Here is a 15,013-nt window from a genome sequence, read left to right on the forward strand (position 1 = left end):
TCAGACTATATTACAAAGCTACAGTAATCAAGACAGTTTGGTACTGGCACAAAAACAGAAATATAGATCAATGGAACAGGATAGAAAGCCCAGAGATAAACCCACGCACATATGGTCACCTTATCTTTGATAAAGGAGGCAAGCATATACAGTGGAGAAAAGACAGCCTCTTCAATAAGTGGTGCTGGGAAAATTGGACAGGTACATGTAAAAGTATGAAATTAGAACACTCCCTGACACCATGCACAAAAATAAACTCAAAATGGATTAAAGACCTAAGTGTAAGACCAGACACTATCAAACTCTTAGAGGAAAACATAGGCAGAACATTCTATGACATACATCACAGCAAGATTCTTTTTGACCCAGCTCCCAGAGAAATGGAAATAAGAACACAAATAAACAAATGGGACCTAATGAAACTTAAAAGCTTTTGCACAGCAAAGGAAACCATAAACAAGACCAAAAGACAACCATCAGAATGGGAGAAAATATTTGCAAATGAAGCAACTGACAAAGGATTAATCTCCAAGATTTACAAGCAGCTCATGCAGCTCAATAACAAAAAAACGAACAACCCAAGCCAAAAATGGGCAGAAGACCTAAATAGACATTTCTCCAAAGAAGATATACAGATGGCCAACAGACACATGAAAGAATGCTCAACATCATTAATCATTAGAGAAATGCAAATCAAAACTACAATGAGATATCATCTCACACCGGTCAGAATGGCCATCATCAAAAAATCTAGAAACAATAAATGCTGGAGAGGGTGTGGAGGAAAGGGAACTCTCTTGCACTGTTGGTGGGAATGTAAATTGATACAGCCACTATGGAGAACAGTATGGAGGTTCCTTAAAAAACTACAAATACAACTACCATACGATCCAGCAATCCCACTACTGGGCATATATCCTGAGAAAACCATAGGTCAAAAAGAGTCATGTACCAAAATGTTCATTGCAGCTCTATTTACAATAGCCAGGACATGGAAGCAACCTAAATGTCCATCAACAGATGAATGGATAAAGAAGATGTGGCACATATATACAATTGAATATTACTCAGCCATAAAAAGAAATGAAATGGAGGTATTTGTAATGAGGTGGATGGAGTTAGAGTCTGTCATACAGAGTGAAGTAAGTCAGAAAGAGAAAAACAAATACAGTATGCTAACACATATATACGGAATCTAAGGGAAAAAAAAGCCATGAAGAACCTAGTGGCAAGACGGAATAAAGACACAGACCTACTAGAGAATGGACTTGAGGATATGGGGAGGGGGTGGGGTGAGATGTGACAGGGTGAGAGAGTGTCATGGACATATATACACTACCAAATGTAAAATAGATAGCTAGTGGGAAGCAGCCGCATAGCACAGGGAGATCAGCTCGGTGCTTTGTGACCACCTAGAGGGGTGGGATGGGGAGGGTGGGAGGGAGGGAGATGCAAGAGGGAAGAGATATGGGAACATATTGTATATGTATAACTGATTAACTTTGTTATAAAGCAGAAGCTAACACACCATTGTAAGGCAATTATACTTCAATAAAGATGTTTAAAAAAAAAAAAAAAAGAGTTTTAAATGCAAGAGAAGACGAAACATTTTTTCAGAGAATGAAGAAGGGAAAAAGAGGATACAAAGTCAGGTTTCCAGCAGCTCTTGGCAACTTCATAGTCTTTCTTCCTTCTCTGTACAACTAATACAAGATAGATGTGTTTTTGCAAATGTATTAATTATATATTTCAGGAAGATATGCTTGCTAAAACTGTGACAGTAATATGGTTTTATCTTGTGAAAGGCAATAATAAAATTAGGAAATTTTATTTTTATTTTAATCCTTCTTTGGTCTCAGCTTCCCAGTTCACTATATCTACATAATGGCACTCAACTATTCAATATTGAATAAGTATATATGGAGAATTATGAGCAGGATTGTTCTATGAATGACTCCAGTTGCTCAGGACCCCTGGAAATGAGCTAGCTGGCTGAGGGAAAGGCTGCATAAAATCTTACTTCCCCAGGTCTCAGGACCTATCTCCCCAGTTTTCCTAGCACTCCCCAAAACAGCTGGGTCCAAGTTCAAACTGCTTGGCATCTGTTCCCAAATATTTACTCACATTACCACTCTCCAACACACCCCACACAGACAAGGCCCTTGTTATACTTCTAACAGGGATTGGCTAGGAGCATAACTAGAGAAGTATCCTAGAAGTATACTAGAGAACAGTCCTGCGTTACATCTAGCTCAATCATAACATAATTATACAAATTATACATTATATACATTATTTATGTATATACATATATACATTACAATGTATAATATAATTTATATATTTATATATAACTATATATTATCTGATAATATACATTATATTACTATTACATATAATATAATTATTATACAGTATAAATAATTTTACAGTTATATACAATTATACAATTATACAATTATATAATAGAATTATACATAATTATTATTACATGCAACTATAATTATGTAATATTAACTGCTACCACTTATTAAGCTCCTATAGTGTTAACACATTCTTCCTATTCATAATCCCTACCACCTTTCTCCTAATAATGTTAACTTACCCTTCAGACCTGACTCAGCTTGGTTGTCGGTTCCTTCAGGAAGCCTTCCCTACACTGTCCTAGTCTGGGTTAGAAGTCCCCACTGCCCTCTCAGTTCCCGTTATTTTCTCTTCGGCAACACTTATCGCACTATATTGCCTGTTAATATTGATCTCCCCAACAAGGATATGAGCTCCATGAAAGGAGGGTGATCAATTGCTTTGTTGCTCTTTATATTGCCAGTGCCCAGAAGAGTGTCTGGCACATAGTAGGCATTCAATAAATATTTGTTGAAGAAATAATTAATTATACAATAGACAAAAAAAAAAAAAAAAAACTAGCATGTCCTTCATCAGCTAACTCACTTCCTTTCTTCAATGTGTTCTATAAAAAGGGACATGAAAACAGAAGTGAGACTGATTCTCTGCAGGAAGAGAGCCATACTTTTGCACAGAAGTTTATACTCTGGAAGAAGATGGCTCTTCACCACCTATGGATCTTGCTCCTTTGCCTACAAACCTGTGAGTTCTGACCCTTGCTGATCCCCTCCTAATTTTCTGTTGTTTTAGAAATTTCCCTTAAGGAAGACATTGAAATGCCCTTTTGATCTGCTTTAACAGAAACACACTGGGTCTCAAAAAGGATCCAACTGACTGGGGAGAGACCTAAGATCCAAACCTAACTGTTTTTCAGCTTTAGAGTTTATATTTCTGAATTTTATTTGTATTCAGTCTCTAAAGATCTGAGACAAACCCTTCTACTCAGAAGAGTCAGCACATGGTATACCTGCCCAGAAAACCAACAGAGGAATAGATAATCCAAAACCTTCAAAAACTTAAAAGCAATTTGTTTTTGGTGTTAGAATGTGTTATATAGATTTTAACAGAGATAGACCCTTCTCAATTATTTCATTGCTCCAGCAGATTAGAGAGATGCATGACTATAATTATCATTGTAAAAACTTCATCTCTATAAGCCCCCTTTATTTTCAAAGCAAATTCAGAGCTATTACTCTGCTTCTGTCCTCCAAAAACCCTAAAATAAATGGAGAAGAGATTATTATCCCTGTTTTACAAATAAGTTAGTTCTCAAAAAAGAAACAGAGACGTTGAACTGAAAATTCTGTTTTTCTTACTTATGGCTTAACAGTAAAGTATAAAGGTCAAATGAATATTGGTTGTTGTTAGTACAAAGAAAACTATGTAACATTAACATAGTTCTAGGAGTGTTTTGTCATTGCATATATTATCTCATTGAATCCTAACAATTGCCTTATTTACGTAAAAACTGACTATATTTGGCATTTCTAAATCTACTTATAGTGTCTCTTACCAGCTTTGGAAATGCACTAGCAAATTCCTGGCATGGGTTAGAACACAGAGAATCTAGTGGGTTAGGATTTCTTGAAAAGGTAGAATCCATGCACCTTGGTCTCTCTGGTTCTTTAACCATTTAAAGCTGTGGCTCATTTAATGTGAGCTTCATAGAGATTGTATCCACTGGGCAGGCCAAGTTTTTAGAGCCTATGTTAGTCATCCTGACATACAAGTAAAAAATGCAAGTAGATGGGGAAAAAAGTTGGATAGAACCTAAGTGTAAATCTAGGGATGTCCCCAATCTTCCAAAGAAGGGCTGGACAGGGTGGTACTTGATACCACTTAACTTGGAAAGCATTTTACAATTTTTATGCCCACATTCTTATGTGATACCTACTAAAATCATTTAAATAAGCAAGATAGATATTATTAATTCCATTATGCAAAAAAAGTGTAATCTAAGATTCAAGTCAAACAATTCACCTGAAATTTCACAACCTGAAATTGGTAGAGCTGGAAATGGACGTTTGTTCTGTTAACCCCAGGGCTATAGTTCTTTCTGCTCCACACTTTTCTGACCTCTTCACTCATTCAGTTTCTGCGTCCTTGATACTCTTCAAAGGGCAATACATGCTATGATGAAAGGCAGCTCTAAGATACACTTGCCTCATCTACTGAAACTGAAATCGAAGTTGTCAAATCAGCTAGTAGTGAATCATTCATCCATTAGCTTTAGGACTTTGGGAAAGTTATATAAACTCCACCTGTTGTCGGGAAGGGGAATATTTCCCCTCTTCCCCCTCTTGAGTGCTTGTGGCTGGACTAATAATAAAATTGACACAAGACAGATTATAGGAGAAAAGAGACAAATTTTAATTTGTGCACACAGAAGTCTCTTAGAAATTAGACCTAGCAAGTGGCCAACACAAACAGCTTTTATACTTTTTAGACAAAGAAAAAATAAACTTGTGAAGATTCAACAGGACAAAGAAACTTAGGCTTTGGATGCTCAATCAGTGAAGAATGTAAACAGAGTTTGGGCTTGGAGTAGTAAATTAAAGTAACAAGGTTTGTTTATACAAGCTTCTTGCCCCAAATTCCCTGTCTCTGGCGATAAGGATGTCCTTGTACCTCCAGATATAGGGAGTGCACCTTTCACATGGGATATTTATTTTCTGCTTTCAGGGGGACAGAGAAGAGTCAGAGTTTCCCTCTTGCATTGGCTGCTTCTTAAGGAACTTCAATTCAAAATAATCAACATAGGGAGTTCCCTGGTGGCCTAATGGTTAGAATTCCGGGCTTTCACTGCCATGGCCCAGGTTCGGTCCCTGGTAGGGGAACTGAGATCCCTGCAAGTGGCACAGCCAAAAAGTAATAATAATAATCAATATGCCATTGTGGCATATTTGGGAGCAGCCCATCCTGGGCCCCAAAAATGTTATTTAGACTTCAAAATGGGAGAACTATTAGTACAATAGGATTGTTTTGAGAACCAAAATGATAATCCATGTACAACACTTGGCACAGTATCTGAATGTAGTAGGTGCTTAATATTAGCTAATGCTGTTGTTTTTCACACTTGCTTTTCACATGGTTTGAGGAGGAGCCAGGGCTTTCTTGCACTGAGATCCTGGGTGAGACTCCTCTGTTTAGGATGATCCAAGGAACATGAGCAGATGAAAAGATGGTGGGAATTTGAGCTTAGGTGTGGGCTTTTGGGGTTCCATAAGAGAAAACCAGGGATGAAATATTCATTTTGTCAGGGATCCATAAATGAGAGATGGGGACTTGTTTTTATAGCAGTAAAACTAAAAGTACTTTCAGGTACAATTTGCCTTTGCTGAATGGATCTCTTTACCTTTTAAAGTTTATTCCACCAACATTTCCTGAGTCAAAAATATACCTGAAATCCCTCCTGCTGCTATTCCTGACAAAGTTGGTCCCTTATATTTAGCACTGGGCTTAGACATCAACACTGACTTTACTTACTTCCCTGGAATTCAGAGCAGTGGAAGCAGCTGAAATGCAGTGGGAAAAGGGGGTTGGAAATCCCATTTTCCCTTGAAATCACTGAAATAAGAGGAGTCTGAATGTGCAAAGCTCATGACCATTCCATGTTGGAAAAGTTTTCTCTAAGAACCAAGACTCACAGTCTTATGCTCTGTAATCTCAGCTTCCTCATCCTGACCTGTGAACACTGTGACTCTGACTGTCCCTCCAAGTATTCTACTAGCCACCTACCCTTTGGGGTAGAAAACAAGAATCTACCACTTTTGCTTCATGCCCCTCTATGAGTTCTTTCTCATACCCCTTTAATTCTTCCTTTTCTCCACACCTTTCTCACTTCTCTTTCTTCAGCCCCTCCACTTGCTCCCTTCTCCTCTCTCCTGTCAATAATAGTAATAATTAACCATTTATGAAGCAATCATTACATGTCTGGCATTACTCTAAGTAGCGTACGTTTGTTATTTTGTCTAATCCTCACAACACCTTATGAGATGGATACTATTAATATCCCAATTTACAGATGAAGACATTGACACAGAAAATCAGAAGTCATTTAACCAAAAAGTGGGGGATGTATGATTTGAACTCCAGTGTCTTTAGGCTTAACCACTGAGCAGTGCTGCCTTCACCCACTTTGATGCTGAAGTAGAATTGTCCCTGAGATTGATGGTTATCCCACTTTGGGATTTATCATGAATGGTGATTTATTCCCAACAAGAAAGGATTATTCAGCAGAGGCTGGGCCTATCTCTATACCTACCTACAGAGGAGGATGGGGGTTAGAGGCCAGGCCTTTGCCAATAACAGAGGTTTAGGCAGGCCAGCAAGGCAGAATATCCAAGGAAATGACCATATCCAGACATGGTTCAGGTATCATTCACATGAACATGGTTATGTGTTGACTTGAATTTGCTTTTTCACAACAAACAAGGGTCCAGTATCAACAAGGTCTTGATGCCTTATTGAACGTAGAGCACAGTCATGGTGTGTTCCAGCAGGTGATACTTAAAAGTACAAGAGAAGTGAATGGGCCCTTCTGGATATCTGTTCCTGGATAAGTAGGCCCCAAACATCATGCTGGGGGTTAGAGACAGGACTTCATGCCTGGAGAAGGGTCTTGGCAAGAGTCAACTTGCCACTAGTCCCAAGTCCTAATAAAGAGGGGCCTTCAAGATAAAGACAAAGCCTCTGTTCTAGAAAGCGATTTGAGCAGACTACTACCATAGACACTCAGAAAGGGCTTAAAAGCAAAAGCCCAAACTAACACACCATTGTAAAGCAATTATACTCCAATAAAGTTTTTAAAAATAAAAACTACTATGTATACAACAGACAAGCAAAAGGGTGTATTGTATAGCACAGGGAAATATAGCCATTATTTTCTAATAATTTTAAATGGAGTATAATCGATAAAAATATTGAAAAAATAAATAAAGCAAATCATTGTAAAGATTCAATGATACAGAGCTTAGCACAAATGTCTGGCACATAGTAAGTGCTCAATAAATATTGGCTATTGTTCAAAAAAAAAAAAAAAAAAGCAAAAGCCCAGTTATAGACAAGAAAAAATATATTAAGTATGGGGAAAACTAGGTGTCAGGACATTAGCTTAACAATCCAGTCTCCAAGTAGAGGCTCGAAGCTGCATCCTTGTGACAACACGGGACTCCAGTAGAGGGAGTAGTGACCCACCACACCAACCCAATCCACAAAGCAGCCCTAGAGATCAATACGGTGACCCACAAAGCAGCCAGAGTGCCTTCACAACAGGACCCCAAAAGTCAGTGCTAGGCCACTTGGGCTACTCAAGTATTTCCTAAATCAAACCTTTCTTCTCTTGAACCTAAGAGAAGGAGGAATCTGTAAGTTTGGGGGTATCTAAACTCATCTATGTGGAAGTTGGAAAAGAAGGAGTTGTGAACAATCAATTGGGGGGCTGATGTTAGTAGAGGTATGTACCCGCATTTCCTTTGTTATACTCGACTTTTGATTATATGCTTATAGTGCCGAGTAGTGATAAAACAATGGGTGGCCAGGACCCCATCTCTGTTTTGAGAATCTGTGTGTGTGTGTGTGTGTGTGTGTGTGTGTGTGTGTGTGTGTGTTTTGCAGAAGTGGATTCAAGTCAACCCAAATGTCAATAAAGATAATATAAAGTAAAAAAAAAAAAAAAAATCCAGCAGAAAATAACATACTATTGATGGGGGTGGTAGGTTCCTTTTTTTTAAAACCTCATAACCAAGGACTTTCCATCCTCATGCAGAATGACACAAAACTTCTGGCTGCTAACACTTTGTTTCCTCTTTGCTACTTCCCTTCACTCAGAATAACTGCTTACAACCACCTCTTTTCTGGGTGCCATTGGGTGGTGCTACGTCTGGTCACCCTTCCAGGCCTGCAATATTCAAGGAGACAGTGAATGGGAGAAGAGGAGGGGAAGGTTAGCTGGAGTCAAAAAAGGACAAGAAATACTGACTTGAAGAATCCTAAAGAAGTGAGGGGGTTTGGGTCACTATTAAGCAAAAATCTACCCTTTCTTATTTCCACTCCCATGAATAGCTTCATGTTGGCCTTCTCTAACATCTCCCCAATACTGCAGCTCTTCTTTTGGAACACATAAGAGTTGTCTGGGGGTATTATCTTAATCTCTGTAATAGTACTTTCGTTTTACATAACAAACGCACATGGTGCCTAGTATATGCCAGGTACTTTTCCAATAGGCTTACAAATATTAACTTTAACTCTCATAACGCTTCTATGAAGTAAGTGCTGCTATTAGTCTATTGGCTTCATTTAGAAGCTGATAAAACTGAGACACAGAGAGGTGGTTAAATTTCCCAAGGTCTCATGGCTAGAACCTGGCAGAAGCAGGATTCAAGCTCAGGCAGTCTGGATCTTCATCACTAAGTCATGGTGCCTGACACGGGGGCAGAAAGAGGGTGCTCCTCATGGCAAGACTCCCTTTGGGGTCTCTAGATTCTTCTCTGTTGATATATACACCTGAGAGCACTCTAGTGTCATTTTTTTTAATTGTATTTTTTTTTTTATACAGCAGGTTCTTATTAGTCAGCAATTTTATACACATCAGTGTATACATGTCAATCCCAATCGCCCAATTCAGCACACCACCATCCCCACACCCCCGTGGCTTTCCCCCCTTGGTGTCCATACGTTTGTTCTCTACATCTGTGTCTCAACTTCTGCCCTGCAAACTGGTTCATCTGCACCATTTTTCTAGGTTCCATATACATGCATTAATATACGATATTTGTTTTTCTCTTTCTGACTTACTTCACTCTGTATGACAGTCTCTAGATCCATCCACGTCTCAACAAATGACTCAATTGTGTTCCTTTTTATGGCTGAGTAATATTCCATTGTATATATGTACCACATCTTCTTTATCCATGCATTTGTCGATGGGCATTTAGGTTGCTTCCATGACCTGGCTATTGTAAATAGTGCTGCAATGAACATTGGGGTGCATGTGTCTTTTTGAATTATGGTTTTCTCAGGGTACATGCTCAGTACTGGGATTACTGGGTCATATGGTAATTCTATTTTTAGTTCTTTAAGGAAACTCCATACTGTTCTCCATAGTGGCTGTATCAATCTACATTCCCACCAACAGTGCAAGAGAGTTCCCTTTTCTCCACACCCTCTCCAGCATTTGTTGTTTGTAGATTTTCTGATGATGCCCATTCTAACAGGAGTGAGGTGATACCTCATTGTAGTTTTGATTTGCCTTTCTCTAATAATTAGTGATGTTGAGCAGCTTTTCATGTGCTTCTTGGCCATCTGTATCTCTTCTTTGGAGAAATGACTATTTAGGTCTTCTGCCTATTTTTGTTTTTGTTTTGTTTTGTTTTGTTTGTTTGTTAATTTTTATTTATTTATTTATTTGTGGCTGTGTTGGGTCTTCGTTTCTGTGCGAGGGCTTTCCCTAGTTGTGGCAAGTGGGGGCCACTCTTCATCGCGGTGCACGGGCCTCTCATTATCGCGGCCTCTCTTGTTGTGGAGGACAGGCTCCAGACGCGCAGGCTGAGTAATTGTGGCTCACGGGCCTAGTTGCTCCGTGGCATGTGGGATCTTCCCAGACCAGGTCTCGAACCCGTGTCCCCCGCATTGGCAGGCAGATTCTCAACCACTGCATCACCAGGGAAGCCCCTTCTGCCCATTTTTGGATTGGGTTGTTTGTTTCTTTAATATTGAGCTGCATGAGCTGTTTATATATTTTGGAGATTAATCCTTTGTCCATTGATTCGTTTGCAAATATTTTCTCCCATTCTGAGGGTTGTCTTTTCTTCTTGTTTATGGTTTCCTTTGCTGTGCAAAAGCTTTTAAGTTTCATTAGGTCCCATTTGTTTATTTTTGTTTTTATTTCCATTACTCTAGGAGGTGGATCCAAAAAATCTTGCTGTGATTTATGTCAAAGAGTGTTCTTTCTATGTTTTTCTCTAAGAGTTTTATAGTGTCTGGTCTTACATTTAGGTCTCTAATCCATTTTGAGTTTATTTTTGTGTATGGTGTTAGGGAGTATTCTAATTTCATTCTTTTACATGTAGCTGTCCAGTTTTCCCGGCACCACTTATTGAAGTGACTGTCCTTTCTCCATTGTATATCCTTGCCTCCTTTGTCATAGATTAGTTGACCATAGGTGTGTGGGTTTATCTCTGGGCTTTCTATCTTGTTCCATTGATCTATGTTTCTGTTTCTGTGCCAGTACCATATTGTCTTGATTACTGTAGCTTTGTACTATAGTCTGAAGTCAGGGAATCTGATTCCCCCTGCTCCGTTTTTTTCCCTCAAGACTGCTTTGGCTATTCGGGGTCTTTTGTGTCTCCATACAAATTTTAAGATTTTTTGTTCTAATTCTGTAAAAAATGCCATTGGTAATTTGATAGGGATTGCATTGAATCTGTAGGTTGCTTTGGGTAGTATAGTCATTTTCCCAATATTGATTCTTCCAATCCAAGAACATGGTATATCTCTCCATCTGTTGGTATCATCTTTAATTTCTTTCATCAGTGTCTTATAGTTTTCTGCACACAGGTCTTTTGTGTCCCTAGGTAGGTTTATTCCTAGGTATTTTATTCTTTTTGTTACAATGGTAAATGGGAGTGTTTCCGTAATTTCTCTTTCAGAATTTTCATCATTAGCGTATAGGAGTGCAAGAGTTCTAATTTCTCTTGTGGTCAGAAAAGATGCTAGATATGATTTCAATTTTCTTAAATTTACTGAGGCTTGATTTGTGATCCAAGATGTGATCTATCCTGGAGAATGTTCCATGCGCACTTGAGAAGAAAGTGTAATCTGCTGTTTTTGGATGGAATGTCCTATAAATATCAATTAAATCTCTCTGGTCTATTGTGTCATTTAAAACTTCTGTTTCCTTATTTATTTTCATTTTGGATGATCTGTCCATTGGTGCAAGTGAGGTATTAAAGTCCCCCACTATTATTGTGTTACTGTCGATTTCCTCTTTTATAGCTGTTAGCAGTTGCCTTATGTATTGAGGTGCTCCTATGTTGGGTGCACATATATTTATAATTGTTATATCTTCTTCTTGGATTGATCCCTTGATCATTAGGTAGTGTCTTTCCTTGTCTCTTGTAACATTCTTTATTTTATAGTCTATTTTATCTGATATGAGTATTGCTACTCCAGCTTTCTTTTGATTTCCATTTGCATGGAATATCTTTTTCCATCCCCTCACTTTCAGTCTGTATGTGTCCCTAGGTCTGAAGTGGGTCTCTTGTAGACAGCATATATATGGGTCTTGTTTTTGTATCCATTCAGCAAACCTGTGTCTTTTGGTTGGAGCATTTAATGCATTCACATTTAAGGTAATTATCGATATGTATGTTCCTATAACCATTTTCTTAATCTTTTACATTTGTTTTTCTAGGTCCTTTTCTTCTCTTGTGTTTCCCACTTAGAGAACTTCCTTTAGCATTTGTTGTAGATGTGGTTTGGTGGTGCTGAATTCTCTTAGCTTTTGCTTGTCTGTAAAGCTTTTGACTTCTCCATCAAATCTGAATGAGATCCTTGCTGGGTAGAGTAATCTTGGTTGTAGGTTCTTCCCTTTCATCACTTTAAGTATATCATGCCACTCCCTTCTGGCTTGTAGAGTTTCTGCTGAGAAATCAGCTGTTAACCTTATGGGAGTTCCCTTGTATGTTATTTGTCGTTTTTCCCTTGCTGCTTTCAATAATTTTTCTTTGTCTTTAATTTTTGCCAATTTGATTACTATGTGTCTCAGCGTGTTTCTCCTTGGGTTTATCCTGTATGGGACTCACTACGCTTCCTGGACTTGGGTGGCTATTTCCTTCCCCATGTTAGGGAAGTTTTCGACTATAATCTCTTCAAATATTTTCTCTTGTCCTTTCTCTCTCTCTTCTCCTTCTGGGACCCCTATAATGCAAATGTTGTTGCATTTAATGTTGTCCCAGAGGTCTCTTAGGCTGTCTTCATTTCTTTTCATTCTTTTTTCTTTATTCTGTTCTGCAGAAGTGAATTCCACCATTCTGTCTTCCAGGTCACTTATCCGTTCTTCTGCCTCAGTTATTCTGCTATTGGTTCCTTCTAGTGTAGTTTTCATTTCAGTTATTGTATTGTTCATCTCTGTTTGTTTGTTCTTTAATTTTTCTAGGTCTTTGTTAAACATTTCTTGCATCTTCTCGATCTTTGCCTCCATTCTTTTTCCGAGGTCCTGGATTATCTTCGCTATCATTATTCTGAATTCTTTTTCTTGAAGCTTGCCTATCTCTACTTCATTTAGTTATTTTTCTGGGGTTTTATCTTGTTCCTTCATCTGGTACATAGCCTTCTGCCTTTTCATCTTGTCTATCTTCCTGTGAATGTTGTTTTTGTTCCACAGGCTGCAGGATTGTAGTTCTTCTTGTTTCTGCTGCCCGCCCTCTGGTGGATGAGGCTATCTAAGAGGATTGTGTAAGTTTCCTGATGGGAGGGACTGGTGGTGGGTAGAGCTGCCTAGTGTCATTTAATCTTCATAATTCCTCAAAGTGGTAGAGGAATTTTATTTCATTTACCAACTAGAATCCTGAAGTTTAGCAGGTAGGTGACTTAGTCATGGTCATTTAGCTAGTTGGCAACAGAGCCTTGACTAGAACATGTTTCTTGATCCCTAGTTCAGAACACTTTTACTAACCATGCTATGAAGCCTCAGTCTCTGGACCTATGCAATTTTTTTGTTGTTGTTAACAACATGAGAATATTGGAATGGAAAGAAGTTACAGTTAGCCAACTGCCCCTTCTTATTAATCAGTTTACACCATGGACCTTCCACACCAAGACCCAGAGACCAGTAGAGTTATCTCTTGCCCTCACTCTCTCTCTTGCTCTGAGTTTTCTACCTTGCTTTTTATTGCTAGAAAAAGAGTAACTGTGTCAGTAGCCCCAAAAGTATTTATTCTTTCAACAAATATTTAATAATCATCCACTAATTGTTAGGGAAATACTAGTGACCAAAACAGACAAGGACTGCATGGCAATTATATTCTCATGAGGGTGCAAAGTGGGGAAGACAATAAGTAAATATGCACATACAATGCTTTAGTAGTCATAACTGCTATGAGGAAAAATAAAGTAAGGCAAGGCAATAGGGAGTGATGGGAAGGAGACTGTTACTTAAACATGGTGATTAAGAAAGCTCTCTCTGATGAGATGACATTGGAGCAGAGTTTCACGGTAAGGGAGTGCTGGAAAGAGTGTAGAAAAGGAGGACAGCAAGTACAAAATCTCTAAGACAACAGCAGTTGGTTTGAAGAATGAGGAAGTCAGTGTGGTTGGAGTGAGTAGGGGAGAGAAGGGTAGGAGATGAGGCAGGAGGGCAGGGGCCAGACCAGACAGGATCTAGTAGACGGTGGCAAAGTATATGAAAGGAGACTAGGGAGCCCCTCAAAACCCCAGATGTACACTGTCTTTGTTTTTTGTTTTTTTTTTTTAACATCTTTATTGAAGTATAATTGCTTTACAATGGTGTGTTAGTTTCTGCTTTATAACAAAGTGAATCAGTTATACATATACATATGTTCCCGTATCTCTTCCCTCTTGCATCTCCCTCCCTCCCACCCTCCCCATCCCACCCCTCTAGGTGGTCACAAAGCACCAAGCTGATCTCCCTGTGCTATGCAGCTGCTTCCCACTAGCTATCTATTTTACTGCCGCAGACCGGCTGCAGAAAGCTAGAAGTTCCTGGCGGTGAGGGGTAAGGAACTGAAAAGCACCAGTATGGGGTCAGAAGGGCCAAGACAACTGATGGTTGCAAGGCAAGTTTATTCAAAGAGCATGAATGTATATATAGGTTCAGCACGGAACGAATACCAGACAACAAATCAGCAAACCTTGTATTTCCACATAATTCTGTCGCCACTATCTATGCGCCATTATCTATGCGCCACTATCTATGCACCACTATCTATGCACCACTATCTATGCGTCAGCATGCCTTATGGGCCATTCTTTGGAGATACAGACTTCCCCCTCAGGGCAGCACGTCCTTCTTCTGGGGAACAACCAGGGGCTCTTAGATCCAGAGCAGGCACCTGGAACGAAACTAGCCGCAAGCCATTTTCCTTTTTTACGCTCAATACTGCAGCGTCAGGAGTGCATACCAAGAAAGAGACAAGCAGTTCTCCGGAAAGCAGAAAGCTGAATAAGCTTACAGCTTGGGGGCCACCACATTTTACATTTGGTAGTGTATATATGTCCATGACACTCTCTCACCCTGTCACATCTCACCCCTCCCCCTCCCCATATCCTCAAGTCCATTCTCTAGTAGGTCTGTGTCTTTATTCCCGTCTAGCCACTAGGTTCTTCATGGCCTTTTTTTTTTTCCTGTCTTTGTTTTTAATAGACTCTAAGGAGAACTATGAGGTTTAAGCCTAAACATGCTCTTTGTTGTCATCAATATTTGATATTTCAAAATCTCTTTGGATTCCACCCAACACTTCTTAGTAAGTTTCCCTTGCTCAGCTATGAAGAATTTCCCTCTATTCAGTTAATGTTCTCCTGCCCCATCAATATTTCTAACCCAGGTGAAGTTTCTGATTCTTTATTTTTTCCAAACACATTTCTTATTCTC

General features: G+C 39.0%; 1 protein-coding gene across 2 annotated transcripts in view; it reads left to right on the forward strand.

Annotated features, from left to right (window-relative positions):
* The first annotated feature begins 1,194 nt into the window (after positions 1-1,194).
* The window catches only part of CD84 (CD84 molecule), a 42,702-nt gene continuing 28,883 nt past the window's right edge, over positions 1,195-15,013 (forward strand). For both annotated transcript variants that reach the window (XM_082406709.1, XM_082406710.1), the window contains exon 1: positions 1,195-3,105. In XM_082406709.1, coding sequence (XP_082262835.1) covers positions 3,060-3,105 — 46 coding nt within the window. In that variant the 5' untranslated portion in view covers positions 1,195-3,059. The remainder of the gene's footprint in view (positions 3,106-15,013) is intronic.

The sequence above is a fragment of the Balaenoptera borealis genome (genome assembly GCF_965194805.1).
Source record: "Balaenoptera borealis genome assembly, chromosome: 1".
Lineage (NCBI taxonomy): Eukaryota > Metazoa > Chordata > Mammalia > Artiodactyla > Balaenopteridae > Balaenoptera > Balaenoptera borealis.